Below are 18,809 nucleotides of genomic sequence, written 5' to 3'. Positions count from 1 at the left end.
AACTGTCATTTTGAGGCCTTAAATGACCTCCAACATTGAAAAAGTGTAAAATCTAGTGAATATATCATTAAGAATTAAAGTATAGTAGTCATAATATTAAAATGAGTAAAGTTTAGTAGTCATGTGTGTAATTTACCCGCAAAAGAAGTTTCACAAATATAGAAATTAACAATCTGTTAAAAGTTAGTATAGAACTGGAATAACATAACATGATAAGGATAAAAAGATTTTTACTGAGCATATTTGGAATATAATAATATTATTGATGGTGAATAAAAAAAAGTACTGAGCAGGTTTTAACTTTTTCAAGATTTGATTGCAAGTAGGATGAATATTTTCTGACTCGCGACCAGAAACTTTGACCTGTAAATTCTGACCCTTGGATCCTCGCAACGGAATTCTTCAACACGTACCTATTACACGTGGACGTCACACAACGGAAAGTTATAATGCCACATATTCTAAGCTTAAATATATTTATATGGCTTAATACACTTCATTTAAAAAATAATTAGCGTTCACCGTTAGCAATTTTATCCTTAACGTCTAAAATGGTATAATTTTACTTCTAAGATTGGCAGTAAAGAACAATTTTATTCCTAACGTTGTTAAGTTGGACCAATTTGAAAAATAATTAACTAAATTGTCTTATCGGTAATGAATCTTGATATCTACATTGTGTCTTTTTTTTATCACTAATTAGTAATAGATCATAAACATATGACTGGACGTGAAAAATTAAAAAAACAAATAAATAATATACCGTATTTTGTACGAGTTGGACACAAATTCAAATATTCCATTGAATTGAAAAATATTAATCTCTAATTTTATTATTATATCATAAAAAAATATTAAATCTTTTTTTTTTTTGGAAAGAACGGTTATGCAAGTGGTGCATAATAAGGAACAAAATATACGTATTTTATAATGATGTCTGAAATCGACACAACTTGTCAACATTAGAGGTAAAACTGCTCTTAGCTGCCAATATTATAGAGTAAAATTGCATCATTTTAAACGTTAGGAATAAAATTGCATCAGACTATAAACGTCGGAGGTATTTTTACATCTTATCCCTTTAAAAAATTAAAATATTAAAAAATTAATACATATGATGTTTTATTAGTTTTTAAATTAACATGCATTGTTCCAACGTGTTTTAAGTTTTCTTTTTTGAAATAATACCAAATTTTATTAACTCAAATCAAAAAACATTGCTAAGAAAAAGTGGTGGATATACCCACTCACCCCGAACAGACACAACATTAACCGCTTTTGTTAGAGCCTGGGAAGCCGAATTCGTTGAACGCTTAATAAAGGAGATAGAGCACAACTCTAAATCTCGTAATAAATGAATACAATCAGAAATAATGTCAACTAAATATAAATGACCTTCTAAACCCATTTGAATTACATTGACTATGATCAGACAATTCGACTGAATTTGAATTTTCTCATTGGTGCGATGCATCTTAATCCAACTTAAAACTTCTTTGATGGACATGGTCTCGGTTACATAAGGACTAATATTTTCTTAAAAAGTTTCGATCTTAGCTAGAATGCATTCTACAGAGTAATTACTTGATGATACTATAGATGGAAAAAAGAACTTTTAATGCAAGAATTGAAAAGAAAAAAAGAAACTTGTCAAATGACAAGACAAACCAAACTTATCAGATGATAAGACAAATCGTTAAAAAAGTTTTTCCTTCAATACAATTACTTATTCTGCCTATTCTATGCAGACTTCTACAACTCATGCAAGACCACTCCATAAAAGTTGATCTTTTGTCCAAAACTTTTTTAAAAGTGCCGATTTTTCTCGATCTTAATTGACATATTAGCCTTTCGTTTTGATAAGCAAAGGTGCAGCACACTACACAAAATCGGGATAGGGAGATGTTTTGAGGGTTTTTAGTTTAACGGATGTGTTTTGAGATGTGTTGCAGCTCTATGGATTGCACTTTTCATTTACTTTGTTGTGTACTTCAAGTTTTTAGTTTGTGATGATGTAAATTTGTCAACATGTTTTAAGTTAATTATTGATATTTTGAATTTTTTAAGGATTAATTATAAATAGATTCTATATGGTTTCACAGATTTGTAAAAAGGTACATGTGGTATTTTTCGTTACAAATGTAACCTCATGATTTGCAAAATTTTCATTTTTTGTTGACTTTGCCAAATTTAACCGATAACGACCTCAAAATAAAAAAATTCAAGAGTTAAAAAAATATTTTAAACAATTTTAATTCTTCAACTTTTTAGGTTTGAGGTCATTATGTGTTGTTTTTTTTATGAGAGAGAAAGTTAATATTTAGAGAGAGAACTCTAAAAAAGATGATTTCCAAAAATAAAAAATGTGGTTCCATAATAAATATGATGCTAAACAATTTTAATTCTTGAAAGTTTAAGGTCATTATAAGCCAAATTTGGTAAGGTCAATAAATAAAATGAAAATTTTACAAACCATAAAATTGCGTTTGTAACGAAAAATATATGTACCCATCTAAAAATCCGTGAAACCACATGATATCTATTTGTAATGAGATTCTTAGTATAATTTTTTATCACATTTAGTTATAATATGATTTTATTTAGTTAAATTAAAAAAACCTAAAATATCACAATATCAATTCATTTAAATCAAAACCCTAAATTAGAAATTCTTACATTAAACCCTAAATCATAAATTCCCAATTAAACCACATATTAGAAATCCCTAAATTAAACAACAAATTAAAAATTCTTAAATTAAATCCTTACATTCTGTTTTGGTCCAAATCCAACACTTTGGGACTCACGATTTTAAAACGCGTATGCATGTATATGATTTCTATCTTACTAGTAAGCTCCACTCGCTCTCTTTATTTCCGATATGAGATTCAGTTCATTCTTGTCCATCATCATCCCTTAGGACTACTTCTTGCTCAGATCGTTTACCCCCCACACCACCCACTGTGGATCAGATCATTACAGGCCCACTAGCTTCCACTTGCTTCGTCCCCGAACCATACATCGTACGTGAAGAGTCGATTCTGATAACAATTGTGAGGACCTATCCCAATACCATGTAGATAACTTATGGTTTGGTCCAAATCCAACATATTAGGCTTCACGACTTTAGGACACGTCTGCATGTATTTGATTCTCACCTTACTAATAAACTCCAATCACTCTCTCTATTACTGACATGAGATTCAATTCATTCCTACCCTCATCGTCATCCCTTAAAATCACTTGATAACTTGCGAAATTTTCTTCACCGAAATGCTTCCATGTGAGGCCCCGTTGGGATCAGTCGGGGACACTCCGATACCAAAGTGAGTAATATTTCTGAAAATAAATCGTAAGCACAAAGTAGGGCTTAGGAAATTGTACATTGAATACCTCGTAGTGGTGGTATTTATTCTAATTTACATAACCATCGAAGTAGTACATTGAATACCTCGTAGTGAGAGTATTTATTCTAATTTCCATAACCATCGAAGTAGTTCCTCAATCAATGCCCTTTAATGTAATTTAATGCATCATTCTTTATGTCGGAATGTTTGTGTCTTTAAGGAACCATTCAATGCTATTAATTATAGCGGTTTTCCAAGATAGCTGTTTGGTAACACCATGGGAAGATCTACCTTAAATGGCGTGTGCATATCTGTCTGGTGGACGTGGGTCCTTTATAGCTAATGATTGACAAGGACTTCGTGATGTATGGCTTCTGGCATACGCCTTAGCTTTGACTCGGCGGATCTTCTCTACTGGCGAGCCATTTCTTTATCTTACCCCATCATCATCCTTTAAAACCACTCTTTGCTCAGTTCTTCTACCCCGTTATCACCCACCGTGGACCGAATCGTTCCGATCTGGACTAAAGACCATAAAGAAAGGGACTTATAGGAGTAATGTATGACGAAAATGACGTAAGTATAGAAGGGATAGATAGAGTATCTAATCATTCTAACATTGAAATGCAAAGCATGACAAGAATTTACTTATTCCAAGTAACACTAACCCATGTCCCTACCTACCCATCTACTCCCCCTTTTCTCTACCGCACACCGCGGGTGACCCAATCTAATCTCACAGACATTCCCCCACTTTCCTACTATATATAATTAAATCACAACCATCCTTTTCTCACTTACTAAATTCCAATATGTCCTCCAAAAACACCCTCTTCTTCATCTTCCTCCTCATTTCACTCCTCTCAGGTTAAAATTTAATTTAATTAAATTAAATTTATTTCAATAATTTTAATTAATTTCTTCTTTTTTTATTAGTAATTATGTTAAATTTTTTTTTTTTTTGTATGGAACAGTGTATGGAAAACATGAAAATGGGCATAATTTGTTCAATTTGAAGCCAAGTAAACTGTTTGTTTTTGGAGACTCTTATGCTGATACAGGCAACATCAGGAAATCAATGGCGAATTCTTGGAAGCTTCCTTATGGTATTACTTTCCCCGGAAAACCTGCCGGACGTTTCTCCGATGGCCGTGTCTTGACTGATTATCTTGGTTAGTTTGCTTGCTTCTTCCTTAATTAACCTTTAGCTACGGGATGGAAAATTCCCGATTAGAATTCCCATGGATCGGGTATCGGATTGGGTTGGGGACGGAGTGGGACGGGATAGGTATTCTCAACGTTCTCACGGGGATCTTTGCAAATTTCCCGATTAATTTCCCGTTTAACTTTTTTATAAAAAATTCGTTTTAGAGTTATTAGGGTAAATAAATATTATTCTTTTTGAGCATCACTCAACTCAAATTTAATCTTATTATTATTTATCGTTATATTGTGCAAAATTAAAAGAAGATGAAGAAAAAATAAAAAAGTATTTTATATATTAAAAATATAAAATGAAATGGGGAAAGGAATCCCACAAGTACGAAGATTCCCGCATAATGGGACGGAAATAAAAAATTTCCCATTTAGGTTTCGGGGATGGGACGGGAAATCCTTGATAGACTGGGGATGGAAAATGTAATCCTTGCCCTGTTCCGGTCCATTTGTATCTCTAACTACAAACAAACTTCTTTGTTATTCTTTTAAAACTTCTTAAAAAATCTTAATATATGGTAAGATAGACTTGTATTATACACGTTTAAGCTGAGGTGTGTCGGAGATAATAATAATAATAATGAATTGTTGTTTAATTTTATAATTTTAGTTGAATTGTTCTCATAGAGGACTTAAGTGAAGTGTTTTGGTTTTGAAATTTGTAATTAGTATGAGCAAATTAATTAATTAATTAATTGAAAAGTTTAATTTAAGTGGCTAAACTTTTTGAATAATACTATGCTTTTAAAACTTTATTTTTAGGGGGACATATTTTACTTTAGTGTTATTATTATTTTGATAAAAGGAACAAATGGTGGGTTCCAATTAGCATATTCAGCTTGCATTTGATACCTTTGTTCTTGTGATTATTAATTACACCAAGCACTTGTGTACTTTGCCTTTCTTAAAATAAAAGAATTTATGTTACATTAATTATTGGGGTACAACCTTTTTTTATTTATTTATTTTTGTAATTTTTCTATAAAAAATCAAACATAATATTTAAAAAAAAACATTTTACCCAAAAATTTAACCTAATGTAGAATCTAAAAATAGATATTACTTTATAGTATATTTTAAAGGCGTGTACAACGTAAAAATAAAAACTATGTTTTTATGTGTTGAAATTTCATTAATAAATAAAATTACGATCTTTGATATTATGTCAAAGAATTAACTAATGTAAAAATTTAAATTGATTGGTAAAGTTTAAGACTTTACTATATAATTTGGACATGATTATTATAAACAAGCTTCAAGCCTAAGAAATATTAAGGTACATAAATATTCAAAAAGAAATAAACACTTATTATTAAGCACTTATCTGCAATTTAAATTTTGGGTAAATTCCATCTATGGCCCTTTAATTTTGCTTTTACTTTTTTATGGTCATTAAATTTTAAAATCGGACATAAAATCGCCTGCACTTTGCCTTTTATTATTATAAAAACTCCATTTACTGTTGACCAAGTTAAAAATAACCAATAACAACTTCAAAATACAAAAATCTAAGAATTAAAGTTCTTTAAAATTATATTTTCCAATAATTATTGTTTTTTTTTTTTTGTTACAATGGAGGGGTTAACCCCAATAAAACACAAAAAATAGACTAACCCCTTAGAGACGGGTCATTCTGAGAAGTCCAGACACATAAAATCAGAAAAAAAATGTTTTGGATGCCTGCAGGAGGTGCATCACACTCGTGAAGATCTAAACTCAAATTCCCTACGTACTTTGTCATCTAATCAGCTGTCCAGTTCTCTCCCCGTAGGATATGAACGAGCCGCACCTCCTAACAACTATTTTCGGTCTCCTAGGAAAAAAAGCCAACATAACTGACTTAAAAACCAACAAAATACAAGAATTGAAGTTATTTAGAATATCATTTCTATCGGCGTTAGAATGATTTTTTTTTGTGTTTGACTCTAGAAGCAATAAAGAAAGTAAGGGGAAACTTGAGGGATCATACATGTAATTTACCCTTCAAATTTTTTTGGGTAAAAAGTGAAAATTGAAATTTTTGATATTTTTATAAAATTTCATATAAGTACAAATATACTTAACTTATATGTATCTCTTTTCTTTAACATAACATGGGGTACTTTTTTTTTTTTTTGAGGGACAAAAGATGGAGTACTAGTTTAGTTAGGTTAGTCACGTGAGTTCATTTATTAGGGGTATGGTATGTATGTATTGATTCGTTATATTATCACATCTACGAATTAGTGCCAAACTTTCTGCAATATTCCTTTTCTCAATGCTATACTTTACCCCACTTCCATAACTCCACCTTCCATTCCTTCTTTTCATACCCATCTCTCTCTTTCCCATTACTCTATAACTTTTATCTATGGAAGTTCGGTATTGACTCTTAATATCTCGAGTCGAGCTTTCTCAAATTGCACTTAAACAAATTCGTCATACATATGTAAAATAAGTAAAATATGAGAAAAAAAGTCTTATAACATACTCCACGTGAGTTTAAAATATATAAAAAAAATCACATGTTATGATCAAGATTCAAGAATAGTAAATGTTACTTACGGTCATAGAGGACAAACTAAGAAAAAAATAATATAAAACAATGAAATATATATTAAAGTTTGTAATGTATTTTTTTTAATCAAAACCCATTTTTCGAGCTAAAGGCCGAAAGGCAAAAGCTTTGTTTTATGTTCTTCTGTTGACGAATTAAGTTTTATGTGAGTTGTGAATTGTCGTGAAAAATTAATAATAATTAATGAAAGAAAAATTTAAAACAATTATACATATATAATTTTTTAATAAAATTAATGAAAATATATATAGTGATTAAAAAATAATCGAGCATATTCACGAGCTTTCATTCCAAACCTAAGAAAGCTTAGATCCATGCTCATTAGTGTTCGAGCCGATCCTGAACTCGAGGCAAACCCTCTCGAGCCGAGTTTTGACCGAACTGAGTTCGAATAATTTGCGAACTCCCAAGGCTCATTAACACTCCTAATCCCATGCACGAATGACGTGATCGTTGTGTGTATAATATAATTTATTCACAAACAAAATATTTTAATTAATTACTAATTCATGTTAATTTATGGTTAAGAGTTTGAAATCGTTTAAACTAGTGATTTCAATATCAAGTTTTAACATACGTAAAAAACTTTAATTAAAAGAAAATGCATTTAAAGGGTATCCGACGAATCTCGAACTGACTAATCAGATAAATTAGTATCAAAACAACTTTATTAATTGGTGTAGCTTTCTTTTATAAAAAGCATATAGATCCACGTAGTCTAGTGAACCTTTAATACCAAAAATGAGTTGTAATTCCATAAACTTTATCTTTTCTAATCGTGCTTTGTAAAGCAATTGTTGCAATAGTGGTTTAAATTAAAACTAGCAATCAATAACTCACTTTTGTCTCCTTTTCTTTTCTTAAAAAGCATACATCTCTTATTGTTATTATTATTATTATTAGTCCCACTAAAGAATATACAACAAAAAAGAGTGCTCTAAATATTCATAATTAACACTACATCTCACTAGGAGAAAATTAATACTAGCAACACTTTCTAACTACAGTAGTCTTATGACATGTTTTAAACAGCTGTTTCATGTTACAGTTTACTGTTTTGCTGCTTTTCAAAAAAATAGGGATTCTCTGTTTTTATAAAAAGCTAATCAGCTATAAAAAGCAAACATGAGTTGTCTAACTAAACACCTAAAACTCTTATTTTCAAAGTGAAAAAGCAAATAGGAGATCAAAAAGCAGCAACCAAACACCCTTTTAGAGAAAATTCTAAAAAAAAAACCCATATAATTTTTCCGACTTACATTACATGGATGTATGTAGTTTTTTTTGTTGTTGCAAAAAGAGGAAAGAAGTCTTCGACCGTTAGCAAAACCAAGGATTTTTAGGTTGGCACTGTCAATTTGATCATTTATGATATCAAAATAGAAAATTTCAAGAATCGATGATATTTAAAACAACTTTAATTCTTCACGTTTTTATTTTTGAAATCACTTTTGTATTACTTGGTTAGGAGAGAGAAAGCACCGAACATGACGATTTTGGAAAATCGAAAATGTGGTACTAAACAAATTTAATTTTTTGATTTTTCAATTTGAAATCATCAACTATTAAATTAATAGTGTCAGTATAAAAATCCTCGATTTTGCTAACCACGAGAAACCTAATCCCACTTTTGTAACAAAAAAAAAAGAAACCAGAAGTAAGTGGGTTATTTTTAGAATTATCTATTAGTTTTCTGCCTTTTTTCATTAATTTTTAATCATGTTATTTCATTTATCAACAAAAACAATAATAAAAAAAGTTCACCAATTTAGTCTAATATCACGTAAATATTGTTCGTTTTGCTCCAAATCCAACACATTAGGCCCCACGACTTTAAAACGCGTCTGTATCTATTGAATTCTCACCTTATTAATGCGAGATTCAGTTCATTCCTTCCCTATCATCATCCCTTAGGATCTCTTCTTGCTCAGACCTTCTACCCGACGCCACACACTCCATACTGAATCGTTATAAAAAAAAAGTTTATCTTTGACATATTTCATGTTAAAATTGAAATAGAAATAAAAGTATATAATAATGTTATTTATTATTCTCAAATTTTGCAGCTAGATTTATTGGGGTAAAATCTCCAATTCCATATAGATGGAGAAAATATGCAGTGAATCGGATGAAATATGGAATGAATTTTGCATATGGAGGAACTGGAGTTTTTAATACTTTCGTAGCTGAACCAAATATGACTACTCAAATTGATCTTTTACAACAAATGATTAATCAAAAAGTCTACACTTCCTACGATCTTCAATCTTCCGCGGCTCTCGTTTCTCTTGCCGGGAATGATTACTCCACGTACCTCGCCAGAAATGGCTCCGCTCAGGTAATAACATCCTCGTTTTTTTATTATATGACGTTTTATAATTTATACTATCAATGTACGTATTAGATATATGCTTATTTATCCTAAGTATTAATATAGATAATCCTAAAATCATAATATTTTGATATGAAAAATAGACTTTTAGGAAAAAAAAAATATATTGTTTAGTTAAGAGTGAGAAAATGGTTATTTAGGGAGAGAAAGTTCCGAAAATAGCAATTTGGAAAAATTAAAACAGTAGTTTTATGAGAAATATGGTTGTAAACAACTAGTGGTGGAATCGGACACAAAAACTCGAGGGATCAATAGACACAAATTTAGTAAGAAGACATGTTTTTGGTTGAACCAAGAATTAATGACGGAATAATCTCCCGCTAAATCCGTCGGTACAGTCGAATTTGTCAAATATTCTGTAAGTGCCAATTATTCTAAGGGATTTTTATGTTTAGCAATTATGTCGGTAAATTTATTTTTTCATTATTTTCTCCCGAAGTCGGGGTCAACATATCCTACATGACCAGGGGTTAACTCAGATGTCTAACTGAAACCACGTGACAGCCACATGTCAGTTTTTTTTTTAATTAAAATTTGCGCACAATGCGCTTACATTAAAAGAAGAAAGAAAAATCCTCACCAAACCTAGATGTGATTTGAACCCATAACCTCCCTAGTCATAGGTAAGCTCTCAACCACTAGGCTAAAAGCTTCATCACATGTCAGTTATTTTTATGAAAAAAACTAAACTTTTTTTTTCATAAAAATAACCGACACGTTATGCAAAAGTGGATGTCATGTACCATTTCAATCAGATATCTCAGTTGATTTATGCTGATTTGTCACTCATATCATTATTCCGATCATTTTTAATCATTGAAATCGTCGGAGTGACAGATAAAACTCAAAGTTGAGTGATTTTATTGAGATAAATTGAAGTTGAGCAAGAGTGTTATTTTTTTTTTATTAATCTGAGATTGATTTTCATAGTATATTAGTTCTACAATAATACAAGGTTTAGAAAGATATCCAACCATAAACCATAAATATATTGTTTGTTTCGGCTGTTTCGATTTGTTGTTTAATGTTTGTTTTTGATAGATAGTGGATGTTAGTTAAATTTTTTTCGGAGAAAAAGAACAACTGTTATGAATAAACTTCTAAAAATAAGTAAACCAAAATGCAGTTATTATGTGATTAAATTAAATTATTATTATGTGATTAAATTAAATTAACCTATAGTATAAAATAAGAAACGAAAGTCAAATATAGTTGACTTATTATATTTGCGGCGTCGGTGGACACTTTTTAATTGATGACATAAAATAAAAAAATCTGACAGTAAAAATGGACCGTACACATATTTACTGTGAATGGAACTCAAATATTGACTGTAAATTACAGTCTTTTTACTTCTATTTCTATAAAAGAATAGATCGGTTTTATCCTTCCACCATTTTCCTTTTGGATTATCTGTCTGGACGACGTCATTTTCAATAACTGATACTGTTTCCAGCTTTTTACAATATACTATTTTTTTTAAAGATTTTTAACATATAAAATGCTGTGAAAATATTTTTAATTATGGCCTTATTTTACTAAAATATTTTTAAATTAAAGGATAATGTAAATACCCGTACATTTTTAATTAAAATCAATTTTAATTATAAAAAAATTCAACTTTAGTTTTATCATTCAAATCGTGCAATTTTACTCCAATATTGGTAATGTCATATATCGTTTTGATGAAACCGTTTCTTCAAATCATTAACCATTGAAGACATGAGAACACAAAAATTATATACATTTCAACTTTTTCGTTCCTCCACGTAGATCGGAGAGTTAATCATATTAATTAGGTTTAATAGACACCCAACCCCCTAAACTTGTAACTTTTTTCACTTGGTCTCCTCAATTTAGGGGACAACCTCTCAACCCCCTCAACTCTCCAAAAACATCACATACAACCCCTTACACCCCTATGTTCGGTCAAAATATTGACCAGTGTAGAAAATGCGCTTGACTGTTGACCACACCAATGTCACGTGTCATTTTTTATTAAATTTTTCCATTGAGACCACTGCTCGGCGAGCAAGCCCAATTGTGCTCGGTGAATAACTACCAGAGATGGATTTCGATCAGAATTCTTATGCCATAATGGAAAATTTTAATAAAAAAATGACACGTGAAATTGGTGTGGTCAACAGTCAAGCACGTTTTCTATACGGGTCAATATTTTGACCGAACATAGGGGTGTAAGGGGCTGTATGCGATGTTTTTGCTGAGTTGGGGGGGTTGAGAGGTTGTCCCTTAAATTGAGGGGGCCGGGTGAAAAAAAATTACAAGTTTAAGGAGCCGGGTGCCATTAAACCTAGTTTAAATAAGTTAAAGATGCTAACCAGATATTCTGTAAGTTCAGAAACTCAATCGATTTTTGAGAATAAGTTCAGGGACTCCTGATTATGCTTATTTTGAAATTAAAAAAAACGTAAAAATTAATAATTTTGAACCAATTGATGCAGAACATGGAAATATAATATCCGTGTTTTTTCAATGATTTCTGAAATTGGCTCAATTCTCCAATATTAGAAATAAAATTATAAAATTTTGAACGATACCAAAATTTTAGTGAGGACTCTTCGACGATACGAGTAAACAATATTTTAAAATAATAAAGTATTTTATTTAAATTGACATTGGAGAATGTGATTAGAAAGTAGAGTATGTTACCTTATCTTATAGAGTATGTGATTTAAATTGTTCTACACTTTAGAAAAGCTGACAAAGTACTTGTTCTTAAGCTTTTTCCATGTTAGGTGATCTGGAACTGCTATATATCATGTGCTTTCTTTTCTATTTCTATTTTCTCTATATATTCTTTATTTCACTTCAATTTGGAATATTTCAGATTTAGTTTTAGATTTTTTTTTTTGAAATCCGACAGCGTTCACATGAATCTTGATAACCACGTGAATTTGCTCATTCACCGTTAGATCTACCCTGATTAAAGCTAAACCTTATGATACTTTGAATCTCCATCCTAAGATTTTAATCAGTCTAAATCTAACGGTGAATGAACAAATTCACGTGGTTTGAAATCTGATTACTTAATTATAAGTGGAATTTCTCCAATATGATCAAGAAACTATAGAGGATTAATCAAATATTTTGTGCTTGACAAAATTCATCATACAAGAGTCCTTCTACTTTACATTTTGTATATTTTATTTAATTTTGGTTTAATAGGAGTTTTGTAATTGGTTGAGTAATTTGACCGGTTAGCTTTGTAAACTGGCTTAAAATGATATAATTAACTCCCTCATGTCCTACGTGACAGAGTAAAGTACAATTTTGGACAAGTAAAAAACATATATAACTTCAAAAAAAATTAGGGGTAGTATGTCGTTTTAAATAAATTCAAGGATAAATAGATAATTTTAAGCAAACTCAAAGTATTAATAGACAATTTTAAATAAATTCGAAACTAATGAAACATTTTGAAAGTTCAATGCTAATTAGATTATTTGACCAAATATAAACATTGCATGATTTTTAAAGCCTTTAATTTTCTTGCTTGCTTTCTTTCTTTTTTCGTTTTGGGAAATCATTCATGTTGCAAATGTTATCAAATAATATGTCAGAGAGTAAAAATGACCGTATTGAATAGGTCGGGGCCAGTGGCGGATCCAGGATTTGAGGGAGGGGGGCAAAACTCTATGTAAATTTTTTTTAGACTAATGTTTGTAGCCAAGAGCAAAAATACCCTTAACGTCTAAAATGGTGCAATTTTACCCCTAATGTTTGTAGCCAATAGCAATTTTACCCCTAACGTTGATAAATTGGATCAATTTCAGACACTATTATTAATATACAATCATTTTTTTTCTTTATTTTGCACCAATTGCATATCAATTTGTTCTAAAAAAAAGGATATAATGTTTTTTGTAATTTAATAATAAAATTGGATATTAATATTTATAAATTCGGTGAATTTTTAAATTTTTTTTTGTCTAATTCGTACAAAAGACATTATATTTTTAATATTTTTTTCTTATCTTTTTCACATCCCAACATATGTTTGTGATTAGTTACTGATAAAATAACGCATGTGTGAAGTGTAGATGACAAGATTCATGATCGAGATGAATTATTTTTCAAATTGACCAAATTTATCAACATTAGGGGTAAAACTGCTTTTGGCTTCCAACATTAGGGATAAAATTGCACCATTTTAGACATTAAGGGTAAAATTGCTCCTGGCCCAAAACGTTAGGGGTATTTTTACACCTTAACCATTCCTTTTGGACTAAATTTTTTTTTTTTTTTTTAGGGATGAAGGGGGGGCATCCGCCACTGGTCGGGGCTAAATGTTACCAAATAATAGATAAAGGGTTCAAAAACAATATTTTGAATAGGTGAGAGACAAATAGTGATAAAAGCCATTGAATTAACAATTTGCATGATAGAGATCTTTGCATCTCAAGTTGAGTTTGTGGGACGGGATCTCGGGTTCGATTCCCACTAAATACATCCGAAGAGAGGAGCGAGGAGCTTTAATTATGACTAAGCTCCAAACAAGATTATCTCAATGAAAATACATGTTGTTTAGACAATTAACGTATGAAATAGTATAAATTTAACTATAACATTTCAAAGCAATGTCAATTTTAGCCATATATTATTAGAAACTTGAAAAGACTTATTTGAATGTCGCATCAGACTTCCAAATAAATTTGTTCAGTAAACTAGAGTAATTTCATACATTTTTTGTTGGCTATTTGTAAATTGTAACTTTTAGCAGTGATTAAATTATATGTGACATCTAAATAACAGTCAAACCGGTGTGTTCAAATTTTCGGTAACATACGGCCAAAAATTGATCTTACTTGCAAATGTTATGATTAAATTTGGACAATTTTATATGTTAGGCCAAATTTCATCCTTATACCTAGTACAGTACAGTAATCGTCTATATTATCCAATTGACCCTTAATTTTGGAAATATCTCATTAGCCACCAAAACTTGTTTACAAGTACCTATTAGCTAGCTCCTAAACTTTTTCAAACTGATTTATTAGCCACCGGAATTGATTAGAATGATCTATTAGTTCGATAAACTTGTTTAAAATGACACACGTTTTGCTGTCAAATTCTGATAACATATATTTATAATTTTGACACAGGGTTTTGAAGGGTTCATTACACAAGTGGTGAATCAGTTGGCAGAGAACATAAAACAGATAAACAGAATGGGAGTTAAAAAGTTGGTAATAACTTCTTTACAACCCATAGGTTGTCTTCCTGAGACAACATATGACTCCTCCTTCAGACAATGCAATTCAACTCAAAATCAACTGGTCAACTTCCACAACCTTTTATTGCAACAAGCCCTCGCTAATTTCAGGAATCAGACCAAAGATTCTACTTTCCTCGTTCTCGATCTTTATTCCGCTTTCACCACCGTTTTAGGTAACTCACTGAACTCACACTCTTCAAACATGAATTAACGGTCAAAATTGCTCTGGTTGGTGTTATATTTTAACAAAAGCGATTCAATTACAATCAGTTTTAATAATTACAATTTGTGGGTTGTTAAATACCGTTCCCAAATTATTTATCACCGTCTCTATTTGGACTTTTTTTTGCCATACTCATAATTTTGATCAAAAACTGAAAATTCTATTACTTCAAAAACTATTAGGTATTGTAAAAACTTTGCTGGAAAATAAATTATTTTTTAGTGTTTGGCAGTGGTTGATGTTTTCAAAAGGGTAAGAGAAAACGGAGTATATGGTTTCAAGAGGTTTAGGAAAATGTTTTACTGTTTTCAAAAGTGTAAAACATTTTTTCACTTTCTTCTTCGTATATTTTTATATTGAGGAACCTAAAGTTTCTAGTTAACTTATTTTTTTTTAAATAAACAAACACCGAAAAGTCAGAAAAACATTTTTTTTACACAATGTTTTCCGGCAAATAAACGGAATAATTGTAGACAAATTGACCTTGAATTGAGGGTCAAATTGCTTTTAAAATTGACATTCGGAATTAATTTAGTTCAAAACGAATTTGGTATTTTAATTTCGTTTCAAATTGATAAATTTTGATAAATTGGTCTAAATTTTATAAATTTTAAACATTAAAACAGATTATATTTTGATAAATTATTTTAACCAATTTGTCAAAATTTGTCAAATTAAGGATTGAATTAATGCCTAAAATTCGATTTAATCTAAGTTGATTATTATTGCCAATTAAAAAGACCATTTTGTCCCTTAAGCGGAGGTAATTGACCCTACGTGCACAAGCTAAACGAGTTTTACACTGTAAAATAATATTTTTGGTCCTTATATTGAACTAAATTTCAATTTCTAATCCCAAAACTTTAATTTGGTGAAATTTAGTCAAAATATTTTATAAAAACATACCATTAATTGAATTAATATACTTAATTGTCACGCTTAGACATTACTTATCACAAATTTTAACAATTTGGTCTATCAAGAATCAAATTTTAACAAAAAAGCTTAAATCAATCAAATTAAACCCAAATGTGAAATTAAATAAATTTCCAAATCTTATTAATTATTAGAAATTGATATATTTTTTTTGTGTGTTATTAATTTCAGGAAGTTCAAAATTTATGAACCCATTGAAACCATGTTGCTATGGAATAAGCAAAGAATATTCATGTGGAAGTTTAAATGAAAAAGGGCAAAAAATGTATACAATGTGTCCTAATCCTCAAAATTCATTTTTTTGGGACACTGTTCACCCTACCCAAGCAGGTTGGAGGTCTATTTATTTATCATTACAACCTTCTCTTAGGCAACTTTTTAATTAATTTATAATTTATAAATTAATTAAATCAATGCACCTCACTCAATAATCTTATATATAATAAGATTGTATTTATTTTTGTATTTTAATTAATTCTCTTTAATTAATTTTTTTTTTTTTGTTTTGTTTTGGAAAATACTGTTTGTTACCAACCATCTATTTTGACTATAAGTAGTATAATTATTTAGTTGGTTAGGTAATATTTGTCGATTTCTATTTTTGTTTTTATATATAAAATTAAGAAACTTTTTCATAATGTTGTACCAATTTATTTTCTTCTGTTTATTTTTTTCTGTTTATTGATTAAAATGAAATTAAAAAATTGTACTTGGAAGAAGATCTATGAGATAATATTATAGTAGTACATTGAGCATTTTAATGTAAGATTTGCCTTGTATAATCTAAATTGTATATTTCTATTAGAGGAATCAGAAAATTTATGGACATTGTATTTTTTTTATTATTTTTTTTAATACATTAGGATTTATTGTATTTGAATAAAATAATCTAATCAATTTCTAAACTTTATAAATTTTAGGCTTAATACATCATTTGCCCTGAACTTCTCCACAAAGCTTAATTGACCTTCTGAACTTTTAAAGTGTCATGATAGCTCTTTCAACTTATATAAAATATTCAGTTAGCCTCCTAAACATGCGTAAAATATAATTAATTGATCACTCGATTGCAAAAAAGTAAGTTAAATGTGGAAAATGTACTCCACGCATCTTAAAATGTTAATACATCATTCAAAAATAGATTAAAAATGAAGTTATTATTTGCTCAACTTTAATAACTTGTCTTCTCTAATATTAGAACCACATATTCCGATCTTGGTTGTTTTACTTTTTTTTAAGACGCGTGCAATAATTCTTCCGCATTTAACTTACTTTTTTTTCAACCGAATGATCAATTGATTATATTTTACGCAAATTTAGAGGGTTAATTGAATATTTTATGCAATGTAAGAGGACTATCAAAACACGTTAATAGTTCAGAGGACCAATCAAACTTTTTGAACAAGTTCAAAAATTAAACCTAAATTTTATAGATCTCTTATTAGAGCATTTTTTTTTTAAAGAGCATTAATGACTAAACACTATTTTTTTTTTCAAAAATATCAAGCTCGTCTATTCTTACAACTCTTCTTTCAAAACACTCTTCTACAAAAATCCTAGCTAATGATTAGACATTCTGAGTGTATAGTTTATGGGTCTTACTAATTATGTGGGCTTGGATAGCTATCTTGAACATTAGAGCTACATTAGAGGATGCCTAAAAAAGTGTCAGCTGATGTGGCATCAGGTTTGACAACTTTTAAAGGGTATTCACTATTGGAGTGATTGTGGGTGCCAATGAAAGTTGTCAATTTTTGGCAACCTCTTGACAACCTTGTTTAATATTTTTTAATATAAAATACGTAGTTCCTTTCCTAGAAATAATAAAATCAGGAGTCTTTTATTTTTAATATTTATAATAAAATAATAATTTATAGGATTATAATGGTAACTTTTTAAGCAACCTCTATTGAAGCATTTTTTAAGTAAAGGTTGCAAAAAGTGATGTGGATGAAAGAGACAATAAAATATTATATTTTGGGATTATATGTTAAGTTTTGGCACTTTTTTAGGTACTCTTTATTGGAGATACTCTTAGTGTATGCGCCATAGAAATCGTCATTTAGATAACTGTCTTGAATATTAGTGTATGCGTCATGAAAAGCGAAAATTGTAGTACTAATTTTGTACCATCCGTCATTGTATAGAGTGTAGTTACTTGCAATATTTTTTCAATAATCGTTCTTCTGTTGATCATTGCCCACGACAAGATCTGCTGTTATAACCAATCAACTAGTGGATAAATCTATCTCGCGTAAAAATGTTCCATGAAATTTTCGTTGATATCTAAATGTTTGTCGTGCCCACGTCTCTTTCCTTTTTGCACTTCTTGATGCTCGATTGGAAGCACTTCAGACTCCACAATGAAGTTAATATTTGGAGATTCTACTTGCATCTTAGACGATCCCAAGTTATCCCTTCTCAGACTTGAATGAACTATATATGATTGTGGAGGATACGAGGTACAAAAGAAGTAGCTTGGCATCATAGGACGAATACTCGATTGATATATAGACTGGTACCAATTTTTGAGATGGAAGTACATTTAAGGTTTCGGGGCATATGAAATATTTTGATCATGCTGAAAATTACAGGGATTTGGTTGAACCAAAAATATCTTAAAATTATATTGGTCGGACGAAATTTGAGAGTTTTGACTTTCAAAGTTTTGAGAATTTTCATGTTGGCTCGATTGATTCTTGATATTATCCATTTGAGGATGAATTATACTTAAAATTCTTTAATTTTACATTTGCTTTCATTATGTTGCTGAATTTTAAAAACATACATTAAAATATATATGAATTTTGCACTTTACTAGTACATTGACCATTTTGACCGTTGGTTAAGTCATTTGACTTATGACGAACTCAAAATAGAAAATTTAAGAATTAAAGTTATTT

At 29.8% G+C, this 18,809-nt stretch overlaps 1 protein-coding gene across 1 annotated transcript; it reads left to right on the top strand.

Moving 5' to 3' along the window:
- Positions 1-4,157: 4,157 nt before the first annotated feature.
- Positions 4,158-16,465, top strand: LOC136209994 (GDSL esterase/lipase At5g03610-like). The gene is made up of 5 exons (XM_066001651.1): positions 4,158-4,214; positions 4,322-4,519; positions 9,186-9,457; positions 14,635-14,920; positions 16,078-16,465. Exons 1-5 carry the CDS (start codon positions 4,160-4,162, stop codon positions 16,290-16,292), a joined length of 1,026 nt encoding a protein of 341 aa, XP_065857723.1. The 5' UTR covers positions 4,158-4,159; the 3' UTR covers positions 16,293-16,465.
- Positions 16,466-18,809: the final 2,344 nt, after the last annotated feature.

This window comes from Euphorbia lathyris, chromosome 10 (genome assembly GCF_963576675.1).
Source record: "Euphorbia lathyris chromosome 10, ddEupLath1.1, whole genome shotgun sequence".
Lineage (NCBI taxonomy): Eukaryota > Viridiplantae > Streptophyta > Magnoliopsida > Malpighiales > Euphorbiaceae > Euphorbia > Euphorbia lathyris.
Note: the sequence above shows the minus strand (reverse complement) of the source record. Positions and strands in the feature narration are given on the sequence as shown.

Excerpts from the sequence above, each read along its gene's own strand:
- LOC136209994 (XM_066001651.1), top strand. The coding sequence starts at position 4,160 with ATGTCCTCCAAAAACACCCTCTTCTTCATCTTCCTCCTCATTTCACTC. Across the intron at positions 4,215-4,321 it reads CCTCATTTCACTCCTCTCAG|TGTATGGAAAACATGAAAAT; the intron begins GTTAAAATTTAA and ends TGTATGGAACAG. Across the intron at positions 9,458-14,634 it reads CCAGAAATGGCTCCGCTCAG|GGTTTTGAAGGGTTCATTAC; the intron begins GTAATAACATCC and ends ATTTTGACACAG.